General features: G+C 38.9%; 1 protein-coding gene across 1 annotated transcript in view; it reads right to left on the bottom strand.

Annotated features, from left to right (window-relative positions):
• LOC107555075 (centrosomal protein of 112 kDa-like) overlaps positions 1–23096 on the bottom strand; it is a 161680-nt gene that overhangs the window by 68084 nt on the left and 70500 nt on the right. Inside the window, 3 exon segments of the mRNA XM_016237772.1 lie at positions 8019–8201; positions 12893–13000; positions 19930–20065. Of these exon segments, the coding sequence (XP_016093258.1) occupies positions 8019–8201; positions 12893–13000; positions 19930–20065 (427 nt within the window).

Genomic DNA, 23096 nt, shown 5'->3' with positions numbered 1-23096 from the left:
ATGAGAATCAATATCGTATCGTATTGTGACAAACCATCCGATTTACACCCCTATAATTGGATATATTTCGGTCACACTTTATTTTATGTTGCAATTCTCACTATTAGCTAACTATTAACTTTGACTTTTGTCTCAATTATTAATTGAGTAAGGTAGTTGTTAAGATTAGTTATGTGGTAGCATTAAGGGATCTAAAATATGGTCATGCAGAATAAAGTATCAATATGTGCTTTATAAGTACTAATAAACAGCAAATATGCTAGTAATATGCATGCTTGTTAATAGTGAAAATCGGTTCTTAAAATAAAGTGCTACCTATATTTCCAAATAATTCTGAATAATATAGGTAAACAATTCTGCAGAAAATAATGATTCAACTGTATCCACTGGGATTTGATGATGTTGTGAAAAGTGGGCTGTGATTTTATTGGTTAACACTGTTTTTTCCCCTCCCCCGTTACATTGGTTACGTGAACAGAAAAGTCGTTATGTTGATGAAAGATTATAAAAACCAACATTTCTCTCTTAATAACGAGAACTGAAAAATATGGTGTTTGTTAGCAATTAACGGCACTATTGAAGCTACCAGTTATATACACACCATCACACCCTGTCCATAATAATGATATCAAATAATCTGACCTCCCAAAGTGTTTAACCACCGCGCAGACGGTGGCGTGTGGTAGAGTCTGGAATGTTGGGAGTCCCTCGTCTACTCCTCGCGCTCCCAAACATCCCTGGGAGGAGACTGCTAAGTGCATCACGTGGCACGTCTGTCGGAAAAGCATCTGAAGTTGTTTTGCGGCCACTTGGGGAATAGCAGCAAACTTCAAAGCCGTGTTGCACAAATACCCAGATGCCAAGACAGCGTGCGGGTCCAATACGGCCAGAGAGGCGCAGCACCAGCCCACATGCTGCTGCAACCGCACAAAGCTATTAGATCTCGGCTCGGAGGAGCCTTTAATCTATAATTCCTTCTTAAACTGGACTCTGGGAAGAATTTTCTGATGCATCTTTGATGGGCTTGGACGTGCTTGTATGAAAAGAAGCTGAGAAACTAGCACAGAAAATAAAAGGCAATAACCACTGAGAATGTTGCATCATGTATGATGTAACTTCAACAGCTTAACAAAAGCATTTAATAAAAACTAAGTGAGAGAGACAGGAATGTAGGACAGACTGAATTATTCTGTTGTGTATGCACTATGCACATATTCATTATTAACCAAGAGAAACAAAATACAACAATGAAAATATGCATGCACTGGCCAAAACACACAAAAACTGTGCTTGCGTGGCTTGCAGTGAACTCCTCAGCAAATAGGCCCAAACAGATCTAAATCGTTGTAAGGGGTTAAACAAATTCATCTACAGCACTTCCTTACTGTGGTACAGTACTTCTTGTCAGTGTTGCTCCAGTTCACTCTTAAAAATAAAGCTTCTTTATTGGCATCTATGGTTCCATGAAGAACATCTATGGAATCTTTCCATTCCAAAAAAGGTACTTTATAGTGGAAAAGGGTTCTTTTGATTTAAAAAATATTCTTCACACTAAACAAAAAAGTGTTTAAAAAAAAAAAAAAAACATTTGTCAGTGAGCTATCCCGTGAGTTTTGCTCGAAACAGGACGGGCACGGATAAAACCGAGTATGTCGGTCCCTGCTCTCTTATGGTGATTTCTGAGGTATTATATGTGTGGCATGCTCCTTAATTTGCATTTTCAAGGACCACAGCACCATTCTGGATGAAAGACGGATGGTGTGATCCAAATCTTCAGCTGAAATGCATTTGCATGTCTTTAAGAGTTCAACGTGAAGCCTAGTGAAAAGCGTCTGTGCGTGCTCTGCTTCAGTGATGTCTGGCCAGAGATTAAAACTCTTTTCATCATCGAGGGCCCATCTGGTGGTGAGAGCCAGTCTGCTGGAGCCCATCTTCCATGACCCATCACAGCTGGATGGACGGACTCATGATGGTGCTGTTTTGTGTTTTCCAGAGTTGAAAAGAGCAGCTGAAATCAAGACAATGTTATTAGATGACTGCTTAAAAACAGCCATGGTTTGGCAAACAGTCCTATGTGTCAACCATATGCCCTGAAATGTGGGGGGAAAAAATCCGAATGATGACTTTTGGATATCTAGTTGAACAAGCTTCCACTCTCGTATTAGAGAGATAATTGAAACAATCATGAAATGTACATTACCAGTCACAAGTCTGGACAACCCCTTCTTCCAAATTTCAGAATAAAAGTAAAGTCTTCAAAACTATGAAATAACACAAATGGGAGTATGGGAATTACAAAACAAAACCACATCTTTCAAAAATGTGCTCCATTTGAGCTTCTCCAAAGCAGCCACCCTTTGCCTAGATTACAGCTCTGAGATTACTTGGGCGGAATGACAACCCGAAAAGGCTGAATCCAAACCCCCTGCTGGTGCAAGAGACAACGTGACTCCCATCAACAAGCCTGTTGTTTTTGGCACATCAGAAAGCAGGCCTGATCTCCTATGCCATGTCCGCCTTCATTTTCTGTGTTCTAATCTCTTACTGGGGAATCAAGTTCTTTGAAAGTTTGACAGCATCATTAATTTGCCGATCAGAGCGGTATGATGCTATACTCCACGGATTTCAGATGTTCTCCCATGCTGTTTGAACTCCATGTTACATTACTGAAAAAAACATGGAATTTGTCAAGAATGAAATCGCAAGGAAACGTAATAGTGGATTTGAATGGCAGAATTAAGCTTCTGTTGTTCATACAGTGTGTCTAAATTAAATTAAATGACTTTTGTAAGTGTCTGAGACATTAACATCTCTCTGGAGATCAAATCAAATGAAATATGCAACAATAAAAAAAAAAAAATCTATAGACAGATATTACATACATATTGATTATATATGCATGTGTGTTTCGGTTTCACTTTAAATAAATTTGTCTAGCTTGTCATTTATAATAAATGTTGTTTACAATGAATGTCATATAGTTTGTTTGTTTTATATTTATATTTTTCATTCTTGTTTGGTTCTGAATACAATTCAATTTACAGAACTTTTTGTGGAATCAGGGGGAAAATAAAAGACATGTTTTTTAGTATTTATGTTTTATTTACAGGTATTTTAGTAATAATTTTAGTAATAGTAATAAATAAATACAGTAGTACAAAATGTCTACATCATGCCATATTTCAATGAATATTTTGACAAAAAAATAAAACATAAATATTTAATAATGCCTTAAATTACTCAAAATATGTACAATAAAGGGTCCTACTTTATATTAGGTGTCTCTAAACACTATGTACTTAATAATAAAATACTGAATTGTTAGGTACAGTGTATCTATTGTGTTCATGTTGAATTGCAAAACCCTTTTGCTGCTATTGAGGTGGGATATGGGTTATGTTAGGGACAGGTTTGGTGGTATAGTTAGGTTTAAGGGGCAGATGTAGGGTCAACAGTGTAATTATAGATGTGACTACAGAAATGAATTACAGATCATTCCTTGTTAAAATAGAACGAATTACTTCTCAACTCTCAGCTTATGAATAACATTAGCAGCAACATAAACATTCCAGCAGTAGCAACACTCAGACCAACAGTACAGCAAGCTGGCGACCTCCAGTGATAAAATCGCTCAGTGTGAGCAATGTGCAGGCTGATGAAAGTGAAAATAAATGAAAGTGTAGATTCTGACCACTGTTTTTTTTCATATAATAAAGATAGTTATGAAGAGCACAAGCACCCGCCTGTTGTAAACGTGTGGTCTCTAGAGTCTGCTGTGTATTGGTTTATTGTGCTGGCTGCAGGCAACTATGTTTACTGAAAACCATCCTGATGTTCTGGTCTTTTTATCCTCAAACAGACTAAAGAAAACAGGAACCCGGAGGGCGGCAGAGTCCAAGGAAACTAATACACAGACTCCAGTCCAGAGACGAGGGGATTTGAACTCCCTCATCATCTTGCTTCAGATCGATGCAGCCCTCCACCGCCACACTAAATCTAACGGACCACTGAATGGAAGCTGAATTTAGATTTGACTGGGATGTGTAGACAAACTTGAAATCTCCAATGATGGAGTGTGAGTTCCTGCAACTAACAGGAAAACACACGCTGACACTGTGTAACGTGGGTTACAGAATGGGGCATGACAAACCAATGGTACTGAGCGAAAACAAGTCACCGCGACCTGGAACAAAAGCTCCCTGTGCTGTGAGAAATGCATAAGTCATTTGCTCATCTCGCACGCTCATGATGTGAGCCTGACCACATCAAGACATGAGTCTGAATTGCTCATCTTCATTGTGTGTGAAGAATGTCCATTCACACTGCCAGATTTCCGCAGCATGTCCTCTGATGGATTACCGTCACTGGATCATCCTATACTGTCTGCTGGTGTACACATTTTAATTTAGTTTATTTAGGGCAGACTATCTTTTTGTTGACCAACAACATATGGGGCAAGAGGTCATAGAACCTTTTTTCTTTATTAAAAATTGTAAAAATATTTTTTTCTTTTTTCCCCCCCCCCACAGGTGTTTTACTTGTACTTTGAATCACGCTCTGCACTGTGTTATGGTTCATGGTTAAAGGAAATGTTGCTAAACTTAACAGATACTGTCCTGGGAGAAAATTACCTTTACTTTTTAGGGCAGACTATTACTTTTTGGTTATTCTACATTCTGACGTAGAACATGCTTGTGCTGCGCACACATGTGTCGTGGTACTCTCGTGAATCGCAGTGGACACACCCGGAAGAGAAGAAATTGTTGAATAAAGGCGATATTTTTGTTTTCTTTGCACACGAAAAGTATTCTCGTAGCTTCATAACATTACGGTTGAATCACTACCTTTCTTAATCTTAAATTTTGTTCCGAAGATGAACGAAGCTTTGATGAACGGGTTTGGAACGACATGAGAGTGAGTAATTAATGACAGAATTTTCATTTTTGGGTGAACTAACCCATTAATGGTCAATGCCATATCTAGAGCTCAGGATGGCTGATAACAAATTAAATGACATTTGATTAACTGAAATGTATTTAATGCAGCAGTTCTACACATGCTTGTGACTTGCTGATCTTCTTTACTCCTGCCATTCAATTTCTGTGATCAGCAATAAATACAGGTAAAACATGTTCTGATCTGATCACTCAAACCACATTCAGAGGTAGTCAGAAATGCATGTACTATTTTTGCATTTTTGTGACCATATTGCCTGAGACACTTCTAATAAATTTTCAAACAAATACAGCCATACATAGAACACAATACTCTTCACACTCTGGAAAGTATCACAGCAACTGTTAAGGTCCATTCACAACAAGTATGATATCTTCAGCTATAAGATATTCTAATTCTATGAGAACAGGAAAGTCCACACCACAACTACAACAATAACACCACAGAGGAATGATATTTCTCAAATCACATTCAGATGATTTTTTTTTTTTTTTTTACAGGTGCTGAACAACAAAGACATTGACAGCCAATCAGAATCAGACTTTAAAGAGCTCAAGAATGTAAAGCAGCAGACGACATAACAGCAGCATGTGCTTACAATAAACAGAACATTATTGCAAGTTGGTGTAGACGCTAATATAGTTATAGTTACCATATAAATATTGTTATATTTACTGTTCTTGGGCTTAAGGTCTTCAGGCGTGAAAATTACAAATATCTATTTAAATCTCCCAGCATGTCACAGTCATTCAACATGGTCACTGCCTATTGACACTGTGACTGGACATCTTCCAATCAATCTACAATGTTCACAGAGAACAAAATCATCCATTACGCTTTGGAAACTCTTCCCGGGATGATGCTCCAAACTTCGCCTTTGTAGATTGTTTTGGGTTAGTGATGTTCCCCAGTTTCCTTGACAGTTGTGAAACGGAGGTCATGATTTGTTTCATATGTTTTTCAAGCCCATAATGTCAACAAGCAATGACAACATTAGTGGCATGGACATGGACTGTGAACAACATCACCATGTCTGTTTCAGTGTTAATCTGCAATGACAGGGCTCAGTGTTTGGAGCGGCTCAGTTCACAGTAAACACTTCCCAGGTGCTCTGAGTTTGGATCACTTACAAAGCACACCAACTCCACTTTATTTTTTGAGAACAGAAATTTATAGCTTCCAGTTTTTTCCTACGGGTGTATCGTCACGCTATGCTGCATGACAGTGAAGAAATTAAGACAACTGTACAGAATTTTTGCACTTCAAAATAAAACTCACTCAATATAATAATTTGCATTCAGCTCTTGTTTTGGGCTTTTGGTCATAACACTCATTTTCAGATAGCTTTTTGTCAAGCTTTCTGTAGCTGTTATGACACCATGTAAAAGCTGACACATTCTATCAGAGTCTGCGCTTATTAGTAACATTGTTGAGCTGATTACAACAACTGAACTGAAGTGTGCCGCATCCTATAGGAAGTCTACCGGTCCAAACACTTGATACACTATCAATTTCTATACTTGGGCCAATAAAGGTTCAGGTAAAAAACAAACAAACAAAAAATGTTCGAGTGCTTTATAAATAGCATTAGCTTTCATCAGCTCTTTACCTGTCGATATTCTTGAAAATATGTCCTGGGATCTCCATACTCTATGAGTAGAGTTTCACTCTTAGTGAGTTGGAGGGGGTTATTTGGAATGGAGATTTTTTGGGCCGTAGGAGGGTTTGATATACTCTTGGCCAAAACTGCATCAATGAATTACAGAAGAAAAACAGATCAGCCAAACCACAAACTTCTTTCTTTAAGTGGCAACTAACTACGCTGTACATAAGGGGTGTTGAAACATGAATACTCAACAACACTGGGTTTTGTTTGATGACACTTATGTGGTCATGAGTTTACATGGTGATACACATGGATTTATTGACAGCTTCCGTTTGACGTTTTTACTACTAGTATTTACTACTAGTATGTTTAAATATGACAATTTTTGTTTAACCATTGATAATCACTTTTGAAAGTCTGATAATTGATAGCAAACCATTAATAGCACTACAGTAAAACAAGCAGAAGCCAATAATACATTTGCTGACTGAGAAAAAAAACTTTCACTCAAAACAAAAAAACACACACACACAAAATATAGATCACTTCATAAGTACACTAATATTATCAACAGATGTTACCCTACATTTTCACTAATATATCAATCCTCGTAGAGCGATGTGTCCTATGCGGCATCAACATCTCTGAACTTGTTTCTCTTGCTAGCAGCCAATAAATATGGTTTAGCCATGCTGACAATTTACATTTAATCTTGGGATTTGACGAGTCCAGTGAATTCACAGTTGGGGGCTAGGCTTTCAAACGGCTTCCCACAGGGATCTTACGATAGCCAGGCTGGAGAGGGAAGCGGCAGACGGGGCAATTGGCACAACAGGCACCAGAAACCCACTGATGAGCAAAATGGAGGTTTTATGGCTAAAGAGCTCATTAATACCCTCTAAATGACATATGCCTGTTGCAGTATATTAGAGAATAGCTCTTATTAGTAGATAAACGCTTCCTACACCGCAGCGATAAAACCAGAACTCAGTAGTGGTGCACAGATACTACTAACCCCAATATAAACATCCCAAGACAAGAAGAATGCACCCTACAGTTTACAATGAAAGGCCACAGCGGCAATGGGTAGGGAAATTTACCTTTTTCATCCAGCAGCTTGTGGTTTCAGCACTTTTTTAAAATACATTTTCAATGAAATCCGACAGTGAAAAGTTGCACATTAAAATAATGCCCCAAAAGATTGCATTTTAGCAATAATTAAATCCTTGTTTTTTTTTCTGTGCCATACACTAAAACATGACAACAATGTTGCGAAAAAGTATGCAAAGCACAATTTGTTTTTAAGTAACTCGAAAGCGGTATGCTACGTAATAGCATAAAAATATATGTAATATGTAAAATTATACAGTGTAAAATAGCCATACATTTTAACATTATCCAAATTAGCAAAAAAAAAATAGTGACAGAAAGCGTCGGAAAGGAAAAGACCCCCTACCTGAGCATCGCGCTTCCTCCATTCCTGGGTTTGCATTTGCTGCTGGATCATGGCGGCCCTCGCCTGCTTGTCCAAACTATCGATTTCCCGCTGGTGGTCCTGGACCAGGCTGTCCTTCTCAGCATTGTGTGTCTGGAGTAGGTGCGTCCGCTCCTGTTCATGCTGCAGTTTCAGTTCCACAATCTGATTGGACAACAAGGAGTAAGACTTCATCAGCGGAACATCCCTGTCGTCATGACAACTTGTGCATGGCTCAGCGAAGAAAAAAGTTCACGTTTGCCTCACAACATAAGAAGCCTACGCAAGTTTTTGCATCACTATGATCTCACATGTTGTTGTTCTCTCACTTTTGTGCTAATTATGACAAGCTAGCCTCTTTTTCAGCTCTCTTTAGGTAAAAAAAAAAACATGATGTCAAGGCCAGTGGCACAGTACTGGGCAAAAAAAAAAAATGTCTTATGGCCACTGTTGTAATCATACGCTGTATTAAAGATGAGGAAGGAATAAACACATTATCCATTTGCATCCTATTTATTCCTACAGACTGCTCGAAAACAAAAAGAAAGACAGAAAGAATGAAAGAAAGAAAGAAAGAAAAACACTTTGCGCATTCATTAATTTCATTTGAAATTTCTAGTCCGTCCATACAGCATACTGTCATGGTGGATGTACTTCAACTTTAATAACCACTTACTTCTGAATCCTTTTCCGAAGGGTTGCGCTTTGACAAAAATGGAAAATTAAGAGCATAAAAAACTAATCACAATCCGCCCGGCATCCCTGCTATCTTCTTTTTTCAGAAAAAAAATAGTCAGCATTGAAAGCAAGATGGAAAATGTTGAAAGAACACAAAAGCTAGCATCTGCATTATCTCACTGACTTGCACCTGCTGTGCGGTGAGCCGAGCCTGGCGATGAGAGGCAAAGCCAACGGTTCCCAAGGTCTGTTCCCACTCTCCTCCGAACGGGAGACGGTGACCTTGGCCGGTCCGGCCCCCATCTCCCAGCTAGCATGCAGCGAGAGGCCTGGTCCCTGCAGTTTTCAAGCTAATCCCCCCACATTGTGCGGCTCGGCACCCTACCTGGCCTGCCAGCTAGAGGCTGCTGTGGTGCTATTGAGTGTAGGTGATGAATGGGATTTCAGCTCGATTCCCCCAGCCAATCAGGCACAAGGCCACAAAATACGCTTCAAACAGCCCCATGGCATCCAATTTTAGTGGATTTTGAAGAAGCTGAAGTAAGATTTGGTAAGAAGATTCCTCATCTTCCAGCTTTATCGATTTTGCCCATCGACACTGTAGAGGAAGAGATATAGCAGACGTGGATGCAAGCAGACATCTCTAATAGGGCAAAACTGAACAGCCAACAGAAAGAGCCTCAACTAATTGATCAGGGACCGCCGAAGGACGCAACCCTCCAGTTTTAAAGGAATAGGACAGATTTCTTCATTACACGCCATGCATTGATATGCTAACCTCGGGTAAACGAGCTGATTCTGAGATCTCTGTTGGTAGGTACACTGTAATACAACCGTTTATTTTTGCAATATATACACATCATGACAGATTAATAGACCATAATCAGTTTGATTACCTTAGTTTAAAGTCAAGCAAATAGCTCGCCGTGATGGGTTAAACCCGTCCCACAGCACTTGTCAGACAAGCGACAAAGCAAGGCATTGGTTTAGACAATTCTGAGTTAATTTTTTTCGACGCAGGGTGAAAATCCACACCAAATATATGGCGATATGACAGTGGGAAAGCGAAGGGTGGGGGAGAGATTGAAAACATTGAAACGTCACAGAAAGGGCTGCTGGGTGCCTTGCTCTTAAAGCGCCAGTGCTGAATGGCTGCTGTCACTGGGCAGATGTGATTAGCGCCCCCTCCTAGAGCACCAGCGCCGAGGTCATGGGGCGGTGGGCGACTGAAGGAGGCTCCCCAGGGAAACAGTGCAGTATCGGAGAGGAGGGAAGCTTGGCGGCACTCAGTAGGGGTTCTGTTTGAAGGAAGAAGAGTGGCGGAAAATATATTCTATTATTCAGAGTACACATACTCCAAAAAGGATAGTTCCGTCTATTTGATTGTGTGCAGAAAAATTTAAAATGAGAAAGAACAAGAGATTGTGAGATGGACAGTTTGATTGATGTTGATTGATAGGATAGATTGCCATCCCCAAATGTAGCCTCCACAGTTGTGAGTGGGATGATGTTAATGTCATATATTGTGTAACTTCCTACTCGTTGTGACCTCAGACATCAGCTCAGCATCGGCACTCCAAGCCGGCATGACGTCAAATGGTGAGGAGGTCAAAGAGAAACAACACTTCTATAGAAATGGACTCTTTTAAAGTCCCATTGACGGGAATCCTGGGGAATGCTTCTTTGTGTCCACATGAATGGCTAAAGTGACCTTCAGACCACAGTACACTCATTAAACCAGCAATAAACATCTCAACTCAGTAACTTGAGGGGGTCAGTCAACTAGAGCTTCATGAACTTTAAAAACCTTTACAAAGTTGCTCTCAGAAGAACAGATGCTTCACAGTGATTCCTAAATGCTTGACATATCAGTAAAATGTATTACTGTAATATTGTGATGTTACAATATCGTGTAGTCATAAACTCAAGAATATCATAAACATGTCCATTTCAGGCGACAGTTAACCCGGAAAATAATATGAAGCATAGTTTAAAACAATACGATTATTTGCACATTTTTAAGACATGTAAAGGTATTTTCTTTAAGCAAATATACTTCTTTGATTTTGGGGTGAAATATGACTTGGATATTTCTGTCAGATTCACCCATTAAATCTATTATTATTGACACTACTGTCAGGTCTAGTTTTCGATTTCTCTAGGTGAGTGAGTACAGTTTGAACTTCAGTTTAGACACTCAACATATTTGAGGGCTTGTAACGGTATCTGCCACAGTTTCATTAAAATTGCTTTTATTTTCTCTAGCGATACTATCAAATCAATTGTAATTGGTATGACACAAAGTCTAGAGGACCAATGGGTAGTGAGTTAAGAAGAGGGGAGAGACAAAAAAAAGCTTTTTTCTCTACTACAAATCTTGCCATTATTATTTGTTTTTTTTATGAAATTTGGCGTATATAGTTTTATGTGGATACATGTCACATTACAGAAGTAAAATTGATTTCAGACTGGGTTCCACATTGAATACCAATCTAAAGTCACCTGTTTTATGAACACAGGAGGCTGCAGGACTGCAAAGTGTTTAACAGAGATTCCATAATACTGTTTCAACAAGCTGCCACTGTTAAGACTTCACTGTTCAATTTGATTAGCTAGAATAGAATCTCATGATAACACCACAGGCTTTTGACCAGGCCTTACAAATGAGTGACTTGGAGTCAAAGCAAGACTGGATTCTGCAGGCAGATATAATCTTTTACAAAACAATGGAAAAAAATATAATTTGGCTGTCCGTTTAGATTTTAGGCTTTAATTCAGCTTCTTATTGTATGTCACATCACACTGTTGTCATTCACCCACTGCTGAGCACACTAACCAAACCGAAAAATGATTTTTTTTTGTCTCGGTTTTAAATAACCCGAGAAAGAGCAAGGAGCACCCACAATGTATTATGTGGGCGAGTTCAAAAGTAACAAGCTGCCACAAGAAAGAGATAGATATTCTTCAGCTGTGGAACATCAAGTTAGAAATATTAGGTGAGCATTTACTGTCAAAGTGGTATCAGTGAGATGCTTACAAACAATCCCTCTGACCTGGTATGATGGAGTTTTTTTTTTTATAAAACATTATAAAACCTGCAAATTCTATAAAACATTAAACACTGTAAGAAATTGTCATAGTAACAACTGTTTTTTGTGACCAAAACTATGGTTACCAGATATTATCACCTCGCAAGAGGTATAGTTATCAGTTTCTCACAAAGAAATGAAAGCATATAACAAATACAGCATATGGGTGTGTGATATGACATAAATATCATATCACGAATATTATATCATTCAAGATTGATCGACCACAGTACAAAATCATCAGATCGCCCACTCCTAATACTCATAGCTCATGGTTTTCTGAGTGTGGGTCCCATACACAAACAAAACGTCTTATTTGGATCAAGGGCTGAGAAGGTTTAAGAACCTCTGCTTTAGTATACTGAAACAAAACTAAGCAACATCAAAAACATGTCCTGAGGTTGCCCGAGCAGTTTAAGGACATCGCTACCAAGTAATCACTAAGTGAACAGTTTTTTCACTACACCTCCCAATTTTGTCTTTAAAACCATTTTGCTGCAGCTGCAACAAAATGTTCTCAGTAATGCTTTGCATGCTAACTCTCAAATTTGTTGAGCATTGTGACTGCTAAAATGTATGCAATTCCTGGCCCCAACTGTACATCCAAACTAAACATCACTCTTCCACCGTCTTTCTATCTCTGTTGTCTAATTATGTAATATATACTGCTAAATAGCAATGTGATAAGACTGTGAGATGAACAATATTTCAATATTTGCCATTTTTATCTTTAAAAAAAAAGATAACAGACACATTCCTGTCAGTAAAATTTTTACAAAGCCAGCATCTTATCAGTTAACAAGACTTTGATTAAATGATGAACATTTTACATTTTTAATCAGGAGGAAGTGGAGACTGAATGGAATATGATAAGGGATCTTAGCATGTGAAAATTAATTTATTTTTGATTCTGCGACAGCCCATTCAGTCATCTAGAGAGAGTGGATAATGTCATTTGAATATGAACTGTGTCGCTCAATGTAATAATGCTCGAGCCTGAGCAAATGGTTTGTTCGTCTACATTTCTACCAAAAGAAAATCATTAGTCACACTTAATGTAATGTCAATGGATTTGAAGAAAATGTTCACCTGCTGCACATATCTTCGCTGCAGCTCCTCCAGCTGGTAACTGAACTCTTTAGACTGTTTCTCTCGGAGAGATTTAGAGTGAATCAGATCAGCCTCTACTTTCTCCATCTGAAAGCAGAAAACACAATCAATTACAGTTGAAATAAGCATTATATAATACTATACTACATTAGTATAATTTTATTATGAACTGCAATCTTCTTCACTGTACGAGAAGGTACTTGACTCACAATAGTTGCATCCCAAATGAAGCACTATGCACTTGTACTTATGCACTATATGAATTATATGTATGAAATATATGAGGTTATTGTGTTGTGCATAATCAGAGGCTGATAGCTCCTCCCCCTCCGCTACATAACTAAAGCTGCGACAGTTAAGTGCAAAAAGTGTCCAACATTCCACACTTAGTTTCTTCAGTTATTTAAGTGAATTATCCTTAAAGTGCACTCTCCTGCAGATACATGGCATCATGGATTCTATCAAACAGCAACAGATAAAAAATCAAAACCTGACTATCCCTGCTAGAAATCGTATAATGGACCACTGGATCTTCCAACAGGACAATGATCCAAAAACAAACCTAAAAATTAGTCACTGAGCACAAAACTCCTTCCCTGACCTGACCTGAAACCTATAGAAAATGAGTGGGGTGAACTGAAGAGAATCACCACATGGAGCTGGGAATCTGAAGGGTATGAAGGGATGGTCTCTGACCTGCTGTCAGGTTTTCTCCAAACTCATGAGGCATTATAGGAAAAAACTCAGAAGCTTATCTTGGCAAAAGGAGGTAGCAAAAAGTATTGAATAAAAGGGTATGATTAATTGTGGTCAATGTGTTTTAGAGAAAAACATTTATTTCATAATGAGATTCCCCCCCATTTTAAATTCTTATTCTCCAATGAAAGGTTAGATTTTTGTAAATGTATTAAATAAATGATCAAAAGTATTAACAATGCAGATTTATTCCCACAGCCTTCTTTGATCATATTTACCAAGGGTATGAACAATTTTGAGCACAGCTGTATATGGTTATGAGTAAAAACATATACCGGCACAGATATACCATCCCGTCATAATTGAAAGATCTTCACCATATTTTTACAGTGAATTACTAGCAACCACAGCTGCTGTTTTTGTACCTTAATTGTATATTTTTTACAGTGTGTCTAACTAAGCAGCTCAGTAGGCTTAGGAACCAAGCTAGTATGCAGTATGCAGTAAGCACTACACTAGTATTCCATTCTGAACACCGCCTTTGAAAGCCAGGGCACAGGATCAGAATAATGGATTCAAACTCTTAGAAGATACTCTACATTTAGCATGTGTAAGTCAAGGCCATGTCTGATTATCCAGAGGACGTTCCTTTCTATGATGCTGTTACAAACAGACGAATGCAAATGGACAGCAAAAAAGAGAAAGAGAGGGGGTGGCAGGAAAAGAGTGTGGAACACTTTGATGTGGGCTGAATCTTGGACAGATGATGATCGCTGGAGACACAGGGTGGAAAGAGAAAGGTGAATCAGAAAGAACACGAGCAGGATGTGGGCAGCAGTTCTGAGTCCAGCGAGAGCTTTAGCATCCCCTAACGCTCGCCCACAACTACATGACCATTAGTACGCACACACACACACACACACACACACACACATGCAGTCTGCCCAATTTAACGCTCCAGAATAATTCTGCCCACACTGTGCCAACATGACTTAATGCAAGCCTGTTTAAAGCTTATTACTGATTACTGACCGTGCACAAGAACACAGAATATAACTGTGAAATAATGCTGTGCTCCATCCAATGCTGGATGTGGGGTATTACAAACCTAAGCTACATTCCTGCACAACCTATACAATGTACCTATACATGTTATTCACTGCAGTTTCCACCTGAAATGCACACTAGTGGGAGTAAGACACCAACAACTTTCATTCCTTTTCACACAAATTATGATTACAGATTAATAAAGATTCGTTTTGTGCGGTTTCTAGCACAATACTGTGCTATGACCTCAAAACACTTTTACCATAGTGCATAATTTTTGTGAACTAATGCATTTTGACATCTGCATCACATAACCAGCTCCATATGTATGGCTTTTCTGACATAGTAAACTTGCTTGATAGCGCACCTGGTACACATTGCACTTGGGTACGATTCCCATGAAACATGAGTCATGAAAAAGGAGTTCAAAGACTTGTAGAAGCAAGCTAAAATGGCATTGCTGCTTCAGCAAATGCGTTTTATCTTATGTTTGCTTTTGTTAACACTATAGATTAGGTTTAGTGTACGTGGTACATTATTTTCAAACGTGACAGAGCATTACCCTTTTAGTGCCACTTACTGGACATTTCATTCCTGAACTACAGCGATAAATACAGTACAAATTAGGGCTACACGATAAATCGAAATGGAATCGAAATCGCAATTCGATAGAAGCTGCGATTGTCATGCGTATCTTTCAGTGAAGCACGGTTCTGTGATCAGCAGTAAATCTCCATCCGAAGGCCAGAAGGCGCTCTCGCGCTGAAACTCCAAACACGCCTTGCAGAAGAAACCCAGGAAATGCCTATAGCGGTAGCTGGATAAACAGAAGATTTATCTGCTTTCATTGATTCAACGTGACTAATAAACACACGATTATGACAATATATGGTTTATCTGAATTATCATCATTATAATTTTCATTAAAATAAAGTATATTTAAAATGCAATGCCTTTATCACTCCTTAGAATACTATGAAATATGTTGCGTGCCTTATTCTGTGTAAGAAGCCACATCATCTCACAGAAGGATTTATTTCAAACACTCGACTGACGTTATGAAGTGAGTTGAGAGTAAAAATATGGCATTAAATGTGGTATTTTCACATGCTTTCAGATGGAGCAACATTTACTTCACACAGCCCTAGTTCACTGAGAAGCTATGCAAACAGCTGTCATTATCGCAAACGATTTCATAATCGCGCAATAAAATCGTCTGCGATTTTTTTGCGTAACTTGTCAGTGAACTACGGCTCTGTGTAGTAAATTCTGCTCCATCTGAAAGCACGTGATGATGATTTACTGCTGATTACAGAACCAGCTTTACAAAAAAAATGCGCATGACAATCGCATTTGATTAATCGAGCAGCCCTAGTACAAACAACGTAATAAACATTGCTAGATTCACAATAATCTGTTTCGGATAAAACTGAACTTGGTTTTAGTATTTCCAGTGACCCTGGGTTGATTCCTACTTATATATCTCTGATCTCCACCATCAAGGCATTGTGTTGATTTCACTATCAACAAAACCCTGCTGTCAATCAGACACTACACAATGTAGTGGATGAACAATATTATGCAATTCATCTAATGACAGATGTCTGATGAACAATAGAGAGTATTCCAACCAGACCAATACAGCGACACTGACTGATCTGATGGCATGAGTTTGCTAACCATTTAAATTGGTGATGCTAGTAGCACAGAAAATATACACTTTAGCTTTCTGTTTGAGCATTTAGCACGCATAGTGTGAATACTCAGTCTGTTTTTCTTGTGTTCATTGGCTCTCCTCAAGCTAGCGTTCAGTGGAATGACATGAGAAGAGTTTCTCTTATGTTTTTCTGCATTGGTTTCATAAGAGTACTGATGTGTGACAGGACTGTGAGTCTTTTTAAAGCAAAGCAGATGGATAAAGCCTCCATTTCATAAGTGCTAAGAACGTCTGTGGTGTGTTTTAGGATGGAACTTTTACATGTTGCAATTAGCATAGCGGTACCAGGACATATTCACAACAGGACTAGCCGCTAAATCATCATCGTACATAAATAATCATCTCATTTGGAGCAATAATATAAAGCGGATTTGATGTTATCCCTCAGGGCTGTGTTTTTCAAAAGCATCTTAAATCAAAACAGACTGCAAAAACCATTAGCATCAATGGCCATTACGATCTAAGATTGGAAAACGCAGCCCATGATTTCATAGGATCATTGATTATGATTATTATTCATTTTTATTGGTTTCTTTATAAAAACGTGCAGTCATAATATTTATTAAGAAAGTAAACCAAATCAAATTTGATTGGATCATTTAGTTTTGAATGACGATTTGAAGGATGAATTTTGTTATTTGATGGCTATATAAACCTAAATAAGAAGCTTTTAACAGCTAGGTAACAATAGTGTGAATGTTTGGTTCTGCACACATTGGACGCAGCTGTGGCAGTGAACCCGGGTGGCGCCGCAGCGGCCCGCTCCAGCATCTGTGCACAGGATGTGATGTGTGGTTGCAGTTATGTGCATTGTGTTGATGGGGCAGACTGAACGGTGCTGTTTGGGAGGCTGGAATTGTTACGATGGAAATAGTGAATGTGCAAAGAGTCATACAGAATACATGTTAGGATGAGTAACTATTCCAGATGACTAACAATGAGATCTGTTTGCTCATCCAATACCAAGTCTCAGAGAAACAGATTCAAACAGTGTAAAAGCTTTTTAAGACAGTTGAGGAGGCTAATGAAGATAACGCAATCTCTCTTTATGTGAGAGAGGTCAGGGAATGAGATGGGAGATCAACGCACCTTGGGAGCCAGATGGAACCTGCATTGCCCGCATGAGCACCACAGCGCCGCCATGTATTGGAGCACATGTGCTAACTATTAGGTCATACTGGAAGCTTTTTAATGACATGAATTATTGTCTGAGAGATGCTCACTGCCCATATGATATCCTGTGAGACTGAACGAAGGGATTTGATTTACGATCCAGTCTGCAGTACTGATCGCTTGCTGTCTGGACTCTCTGGAACAATCCATAGATCAAATACACCCTGAACTCAATTATACAGTGATATCAGTGAAAGAACGTCTCACATTTTCAGCCTAAAGTGCGGCTGCCACATTGCAGTTCATTCTGGTCAAGAATGAACATTTAGACAGAAAGAGATGACTGAATTGTGAACCATCCAAACACAGTTAGATTTCATAAGTAGAAGACTCTTACTATTACTAGTTTTTACTGCATTCCTCATAATGACAAAAGGATCCATGTGTGGCTTTGTTGCAGCAAAACACTAAAAATAATACTTGCTAGAACATAATATTTTAACACAATAATTCAAATCTATATTCTTTTGCAAAAAAAATAAATAAATAATAATAATTAGTTAACATCAGGTAATAAACAACAGAAATGTATCAAGGTGCTTAAATACTCCCTATCCATCTTGTTTGGTTACAACTAAATGTCTCAATTAAAACTCGAAACCGAAACTGAAGCTTCATTCAGCTGAAAACCAAAAATAAAGTTTATGTAATAATCAATTAATTTATTAAATTTATTTAATAATCAACACTCAAATTAAAACTGTGCTGTATATAAACACTTATATTGCACACTAGGCCATGTTTTATATAACATTTTTAAAGGGGTCATATGATGTTGCTAAAAAGCACATTATTTGGTGTATTTGGTGTAATGAAATGTGTTTATGCGGTTTAAGGTTCAAAAAACACATTATTTTCCACATACTGTACATTATTGTTTCTCCTCTATGCCCCGCCTTTCTGAAACGTGTCGATTTTTACAAAGCTCATCGGTCTGAAAAGCAAGGTGTGCTGTGATTGGCCAGCTATCCCGTGCGTTATGATTGGCCGAATACCTCAAGTGTGTGACGGAAATTTTACGCCCCTACCATATTGTGATGATGCCCTGTCATGAAACATGAAAACCCATTATAAATGAGGCATTCGTTGCATCCAGTGGGGACATAATTATGGATTGTAATGACTTATACTGTCTTTTTACGCGTTGTGTTGCATCGCGCCACGTAAACATAAAACCATGTCTGCATTTGTGATCGGAGAAATTACAAACAACAAGTCCTACTCTACACTGCCCAAAAAACTCGCTTTAAATATAAAAAATATAAAATATAAAAACTCTTTAAATATAAAAAAACTTACTTACAATCTGTGAGTCAGAACAGCCGGCATTGTAGTCTACTCTCCCAGGATCAGTAAACAGTCCTCCATAAAATGTGCTGCACACATCTGAATATTTGGGTTGAAGTGTTCTGGAACAGTGTAGTAAATACAAATTAACCACTGATTTCTAGTCGTGTCCATTTTTGGAAAACCAAACAAAGTAGTTTCGCTTTCACAACGAAACACAGTGTCACAGACGGCCGCCTAGAGTGAGCAGAGGCCGGGGGCTAGAGTGAGGAACGGCCGGGGAGCTAGAGTGAGCAGAGGCGGGTGGGCTTGAGAACGGCGCGACCGGCGGATTCGATGAAGGAGGCTTGCGGCAACCACATGTGATGTAGGTATGTGGGGGCGTGTTAGAACGAGCCGTTTTAGGTAGGTTTGGCTGACTCTTAAATTTTATAAAGAATTTCTCTTTGGATTTGAGGCTTTAGTCTTTGCAACTTTACAGATCTTCTTTATGCACCAAGAGCTGGTAACACTCCAAAGAGAAAGGAAAAATTGAAATCGCATCATATGACCCCTTTAATTAACCAATAACCAATATGTAAACATTTTAACAGTGGCTGTAATAAAAGTTGCTTTCATGAAAGATGTATTCAAATATACATTGAAAAATGAAGACATCACTAACAAATTAAGTAAAATATAATAAACATGTAATACACTGCATATATGTAGTGAAATGCCTCTATATTTATTTATTCTAGCTAACTAATGAGCAATGGACACTGAATGGCCATGCAACATTAAAAAGTGAATATTTTTGGTTGCTGAAATTCCGGTGATAAATATAAAAAAAATAAATTATGATGTCATTAACTCTTGTCAAATCCAGTGATTATTTCTTCCACATACAGTAAGTGCTCATTCTAGTAACCTGGAAACTTGTAAACATGACTTCTGAAGCTGCATAGTAGCCACCAACACCAGATTTGGATTTCAGTCAGTATGGGTGCCAGTGTGCAGTCTGAGGCTAATGCTATGACTGCTACCGTGAGCTTGACAGAGCGTCACTTTCATAAACCGTGAGACACAGGATAAACTGTAGGTGCCCTTGACTCACCTGTTGCTTCATGTCAGCGTAGGTCATCTCTGAGTTCAGCTCCACCTGCTTCTTAAAGCTCTCCAGTGTGCTCTCAGCCTGCTGGGCCTGATGTCTCTGACTGTCCCGAAGATGAACCAGCTGCTCCTCTTTATCCCTACAACATAAAAAACACACAAATTGGGTCACCCTGTGTATATACATGAGCTTGCATTATTCTTAGGAGTCAGAACACAGAGTCAAAGCTCTTCTCAGCTTTGTTTCGTGTGCTCTAACATAACTGAGATGGAGCATAAAAAGCAGAATGTTGTGCTTTATACTTATTTTTTTTTATCAGCTGATTGGGGAAGCGTTTTATGTTCACAAAGAGAACTTCAGCGCACAACAAATGTGTGTCGACGCAAAACAAACAGCGTCTCAGACTCATGTCTGACAACAACACTGAGACACAACTGCCAAAAGAGCTGTCAGATGCAAGCCAGACTGATACAAAGAGCTTGTCAACCTGCTTTCACTGTCTATATCTGTGCATGTGTGTGTGTGTATGTGTGTGGCACATCTCGCCCTCCCTCAAACGAGTGTAATTACTGTGGTAATTACTTTTCTTTGTAAGAACAATTCATCAGGGCCCGTGAAACTACATATTAGTACTTAATCAAACAAGTTAACCTGCAAATCCCCCCCCCAAAAAACACTGACTGAACAATAATAAAGAGGAAATGTGAATTAAAATATGTGACATGCAATGCTTTGCAACACAAGACATTTAATGCGGGGCATTGTTTTCGCAAAACATTTAGTAAAATCATGATTTACCACAACAACATAAGAAAAACATAACATTTCAATAATAGCATTTGTTTTTACACAGAACATTATAAATATGCATAATATATATATATATATATATATATATATATATATATATATGAATTAAAATATGTGACATGCAATGCTTTGCAACACAAGACATTTAATGCGGGGCATTGTTTTCGCAAAACATTTAGTAAAATCATGATTTACCACAACAACATAAGAAAAACATAACATTTCAATAATAGCATTTGTTTTTACACAGAACATTATAAATATGCATAATATATATATATATATATATATATATATATATATATATATATATATATACACAGTATAAAGCACTTTCTCTAAATTAACCTATTCATCAGTTCAAGAGAAGGACATCCTTCTTTAGTTATCATCTCATTTAGTGTACACACACAAAGCAGGCATAACAATAAGAGGAAATTAAAAACAAAACAAACGCAAAAAGAAATATATATATTTTTTATTTCTATGGCCTCTTTTCTGTGTAATTTTGGTCTCTCTCATGTTTGACATCAAAAGATCTAGAAATTGTTTCTCCCTGACTGTTGTGTAGTCTGTAATTATTAATCTGTCTTGCAACATGAATGCCTTCAGGGCAGAGCACACACAAAAGAGCCTTTTGCTCATCTCTGATGTGGAACAACCAGCAGACAAAAAAACACAGGAAGAACGAAAGAAAAAGAAAAACAGGCGTCTAAACAAGAAAGAAACAAGAAAAAGGCGAAGCCACAAAAATAGCTCTCTCTGAACATTTTGAGACGTTCCAGAGAGAAGAAGAAGCAGCTCATCGCGAGGAAGAGAAGATTAGTTAGTTAGCGAGTTAGAGGTTTAGTTAATTGTTCATTTATCTTTGTCTGTCTTTATGGTGAAGAATACCAACAAGATCCTATTCGTGTTACAATAACCGCAATCACAAATTTGTTTAAACACACTCAACATGAAACCAAAACTGCTCCTTTTCACTTTCATCATATGTGCTCTGGGTTTTATTGTAAAGAATTAATCAGTCAACATTATTCCAAAGAAAACAAAACGTCTTGCTTCGCCTCTGAAACTACTTTATTTTTTGGTTGACGTCATCAAGCCCTCTTATTTTTAACCCCTCCCTTCTAACCACCTGCCAAAGAGACCACTATTCATCATCCAAGCAATTCCTGATGGATAAAAGCATCATATGATGTTGTTGTACATTCTTTCTTTGCAAAATAGACATGGTGTGAGCCACTAACTTTTAACTACCTTGTTTGTTTAAATATCATAAATGGATTGTCATAGAGACTGCAAAATAAAGACAAGGGGATGACGTATGAAGTCTGGCTTCAATCTCTAGTGTCCTCAAGCATTGTTGTGGCATAAAAAGTGACTAGTTCTTCTACGGAATACCTTGTAGACACCGTTATGGTTTATAAACGGGAGCATTCACCATTTTGGTCGCACCGTTTAAGGTTAAGACTGATGCACAGACTGAATTCATAGTAGCTTTATGGTGGGTAAGACATCTACAATGAGGCAAATTACCACCTCATAGATAACAAAACGTTATTGTGATGAGTGGGGGCGGGGCCGAGAGCCATGGGAATGGAGCGAGGCTGGTGGAGTAATTGATAATGAGCGACACGAGTCTTGAGTCTCATGGAGGAACTCCGGAAGGATAAAGGAGGAGTGATGACAGTGTCGGACGAGAGAGGACCAGGCCTGGACTTTATTTTGTGTTTGTTTATTTTATTAAAGTTTGTTTAAATGTCCGCCGGTTCCCGCCTCCTTCTTCCCAACCTACAAACGTGTTACATTGGTGCCGAAACCCGGGAGGAAGGAGGGACACGCTGTTGGAGAGAGCCCTCGCTGCTGAGGGGGATCGCGGTGCTGAGGAGATCGGGCAGACGAGAACGAGCGGAGAGACCGCCGGTGGCTGCCCGAGGGGGTGGTGCTGGAACGATGGAAGAAGAGGTGGGACGGAGAGCTCGCTGCCGCGCTCCTGGGTCGAGGAGGGGTGGTTGCCGTCCGTGAGGGAGTGGAGGAGTCTGCCTGTTCGCCAGGAGGCCGGAGCCTGCTGCCATCCGCCATGATTGGGGAGGAGCAGGGAACGGGTGACTCGCTGCCGGCTGCCCTCAATAGGAGGAACCATCGCCGTCCGCCAGGAGGCGGAGGAGCGGTGGGCCGTCCACCAACGATGTCCAGTACCATCGCATGGCACTGCGAGTGAGAGCCTCTTGGTTGAGGACCAAGCGGCAGTGGGTCCGGGAACCGGACCGATCATTTTTTATTTTCCTCTCTCCCCTCTCTCGTATCTGTCTCTCCTCATCCTTCCATCTCCTTTTCTCTCGCCTCGTCTGTCTGTCCTT

This window comes from Sinocyclocheilus grahami, unplaced genomic scaffold, assembly GCF_001515645.1.
Source record: "Sinocyclocheilus grahami isolate Dianchi unplaced genomic scaffold, SAMN03320097.WGS_v1.1 scaffold524.1, whole genome shotgun sequence".
In the NCBI taxonomy this organism is placed as follows: Eukaryota; Metazoa; Chordata; class Actinopteri; order Cypriniformes; family Cyprinidae; genus Sinocyclocheilus; species Sinocyclocheilus grahami.
The sequence above is the reverse complement of the archived record's forward strand: the minus strand, read 5'-3'. Positions and strand labels throughout refer to the sequence as shown.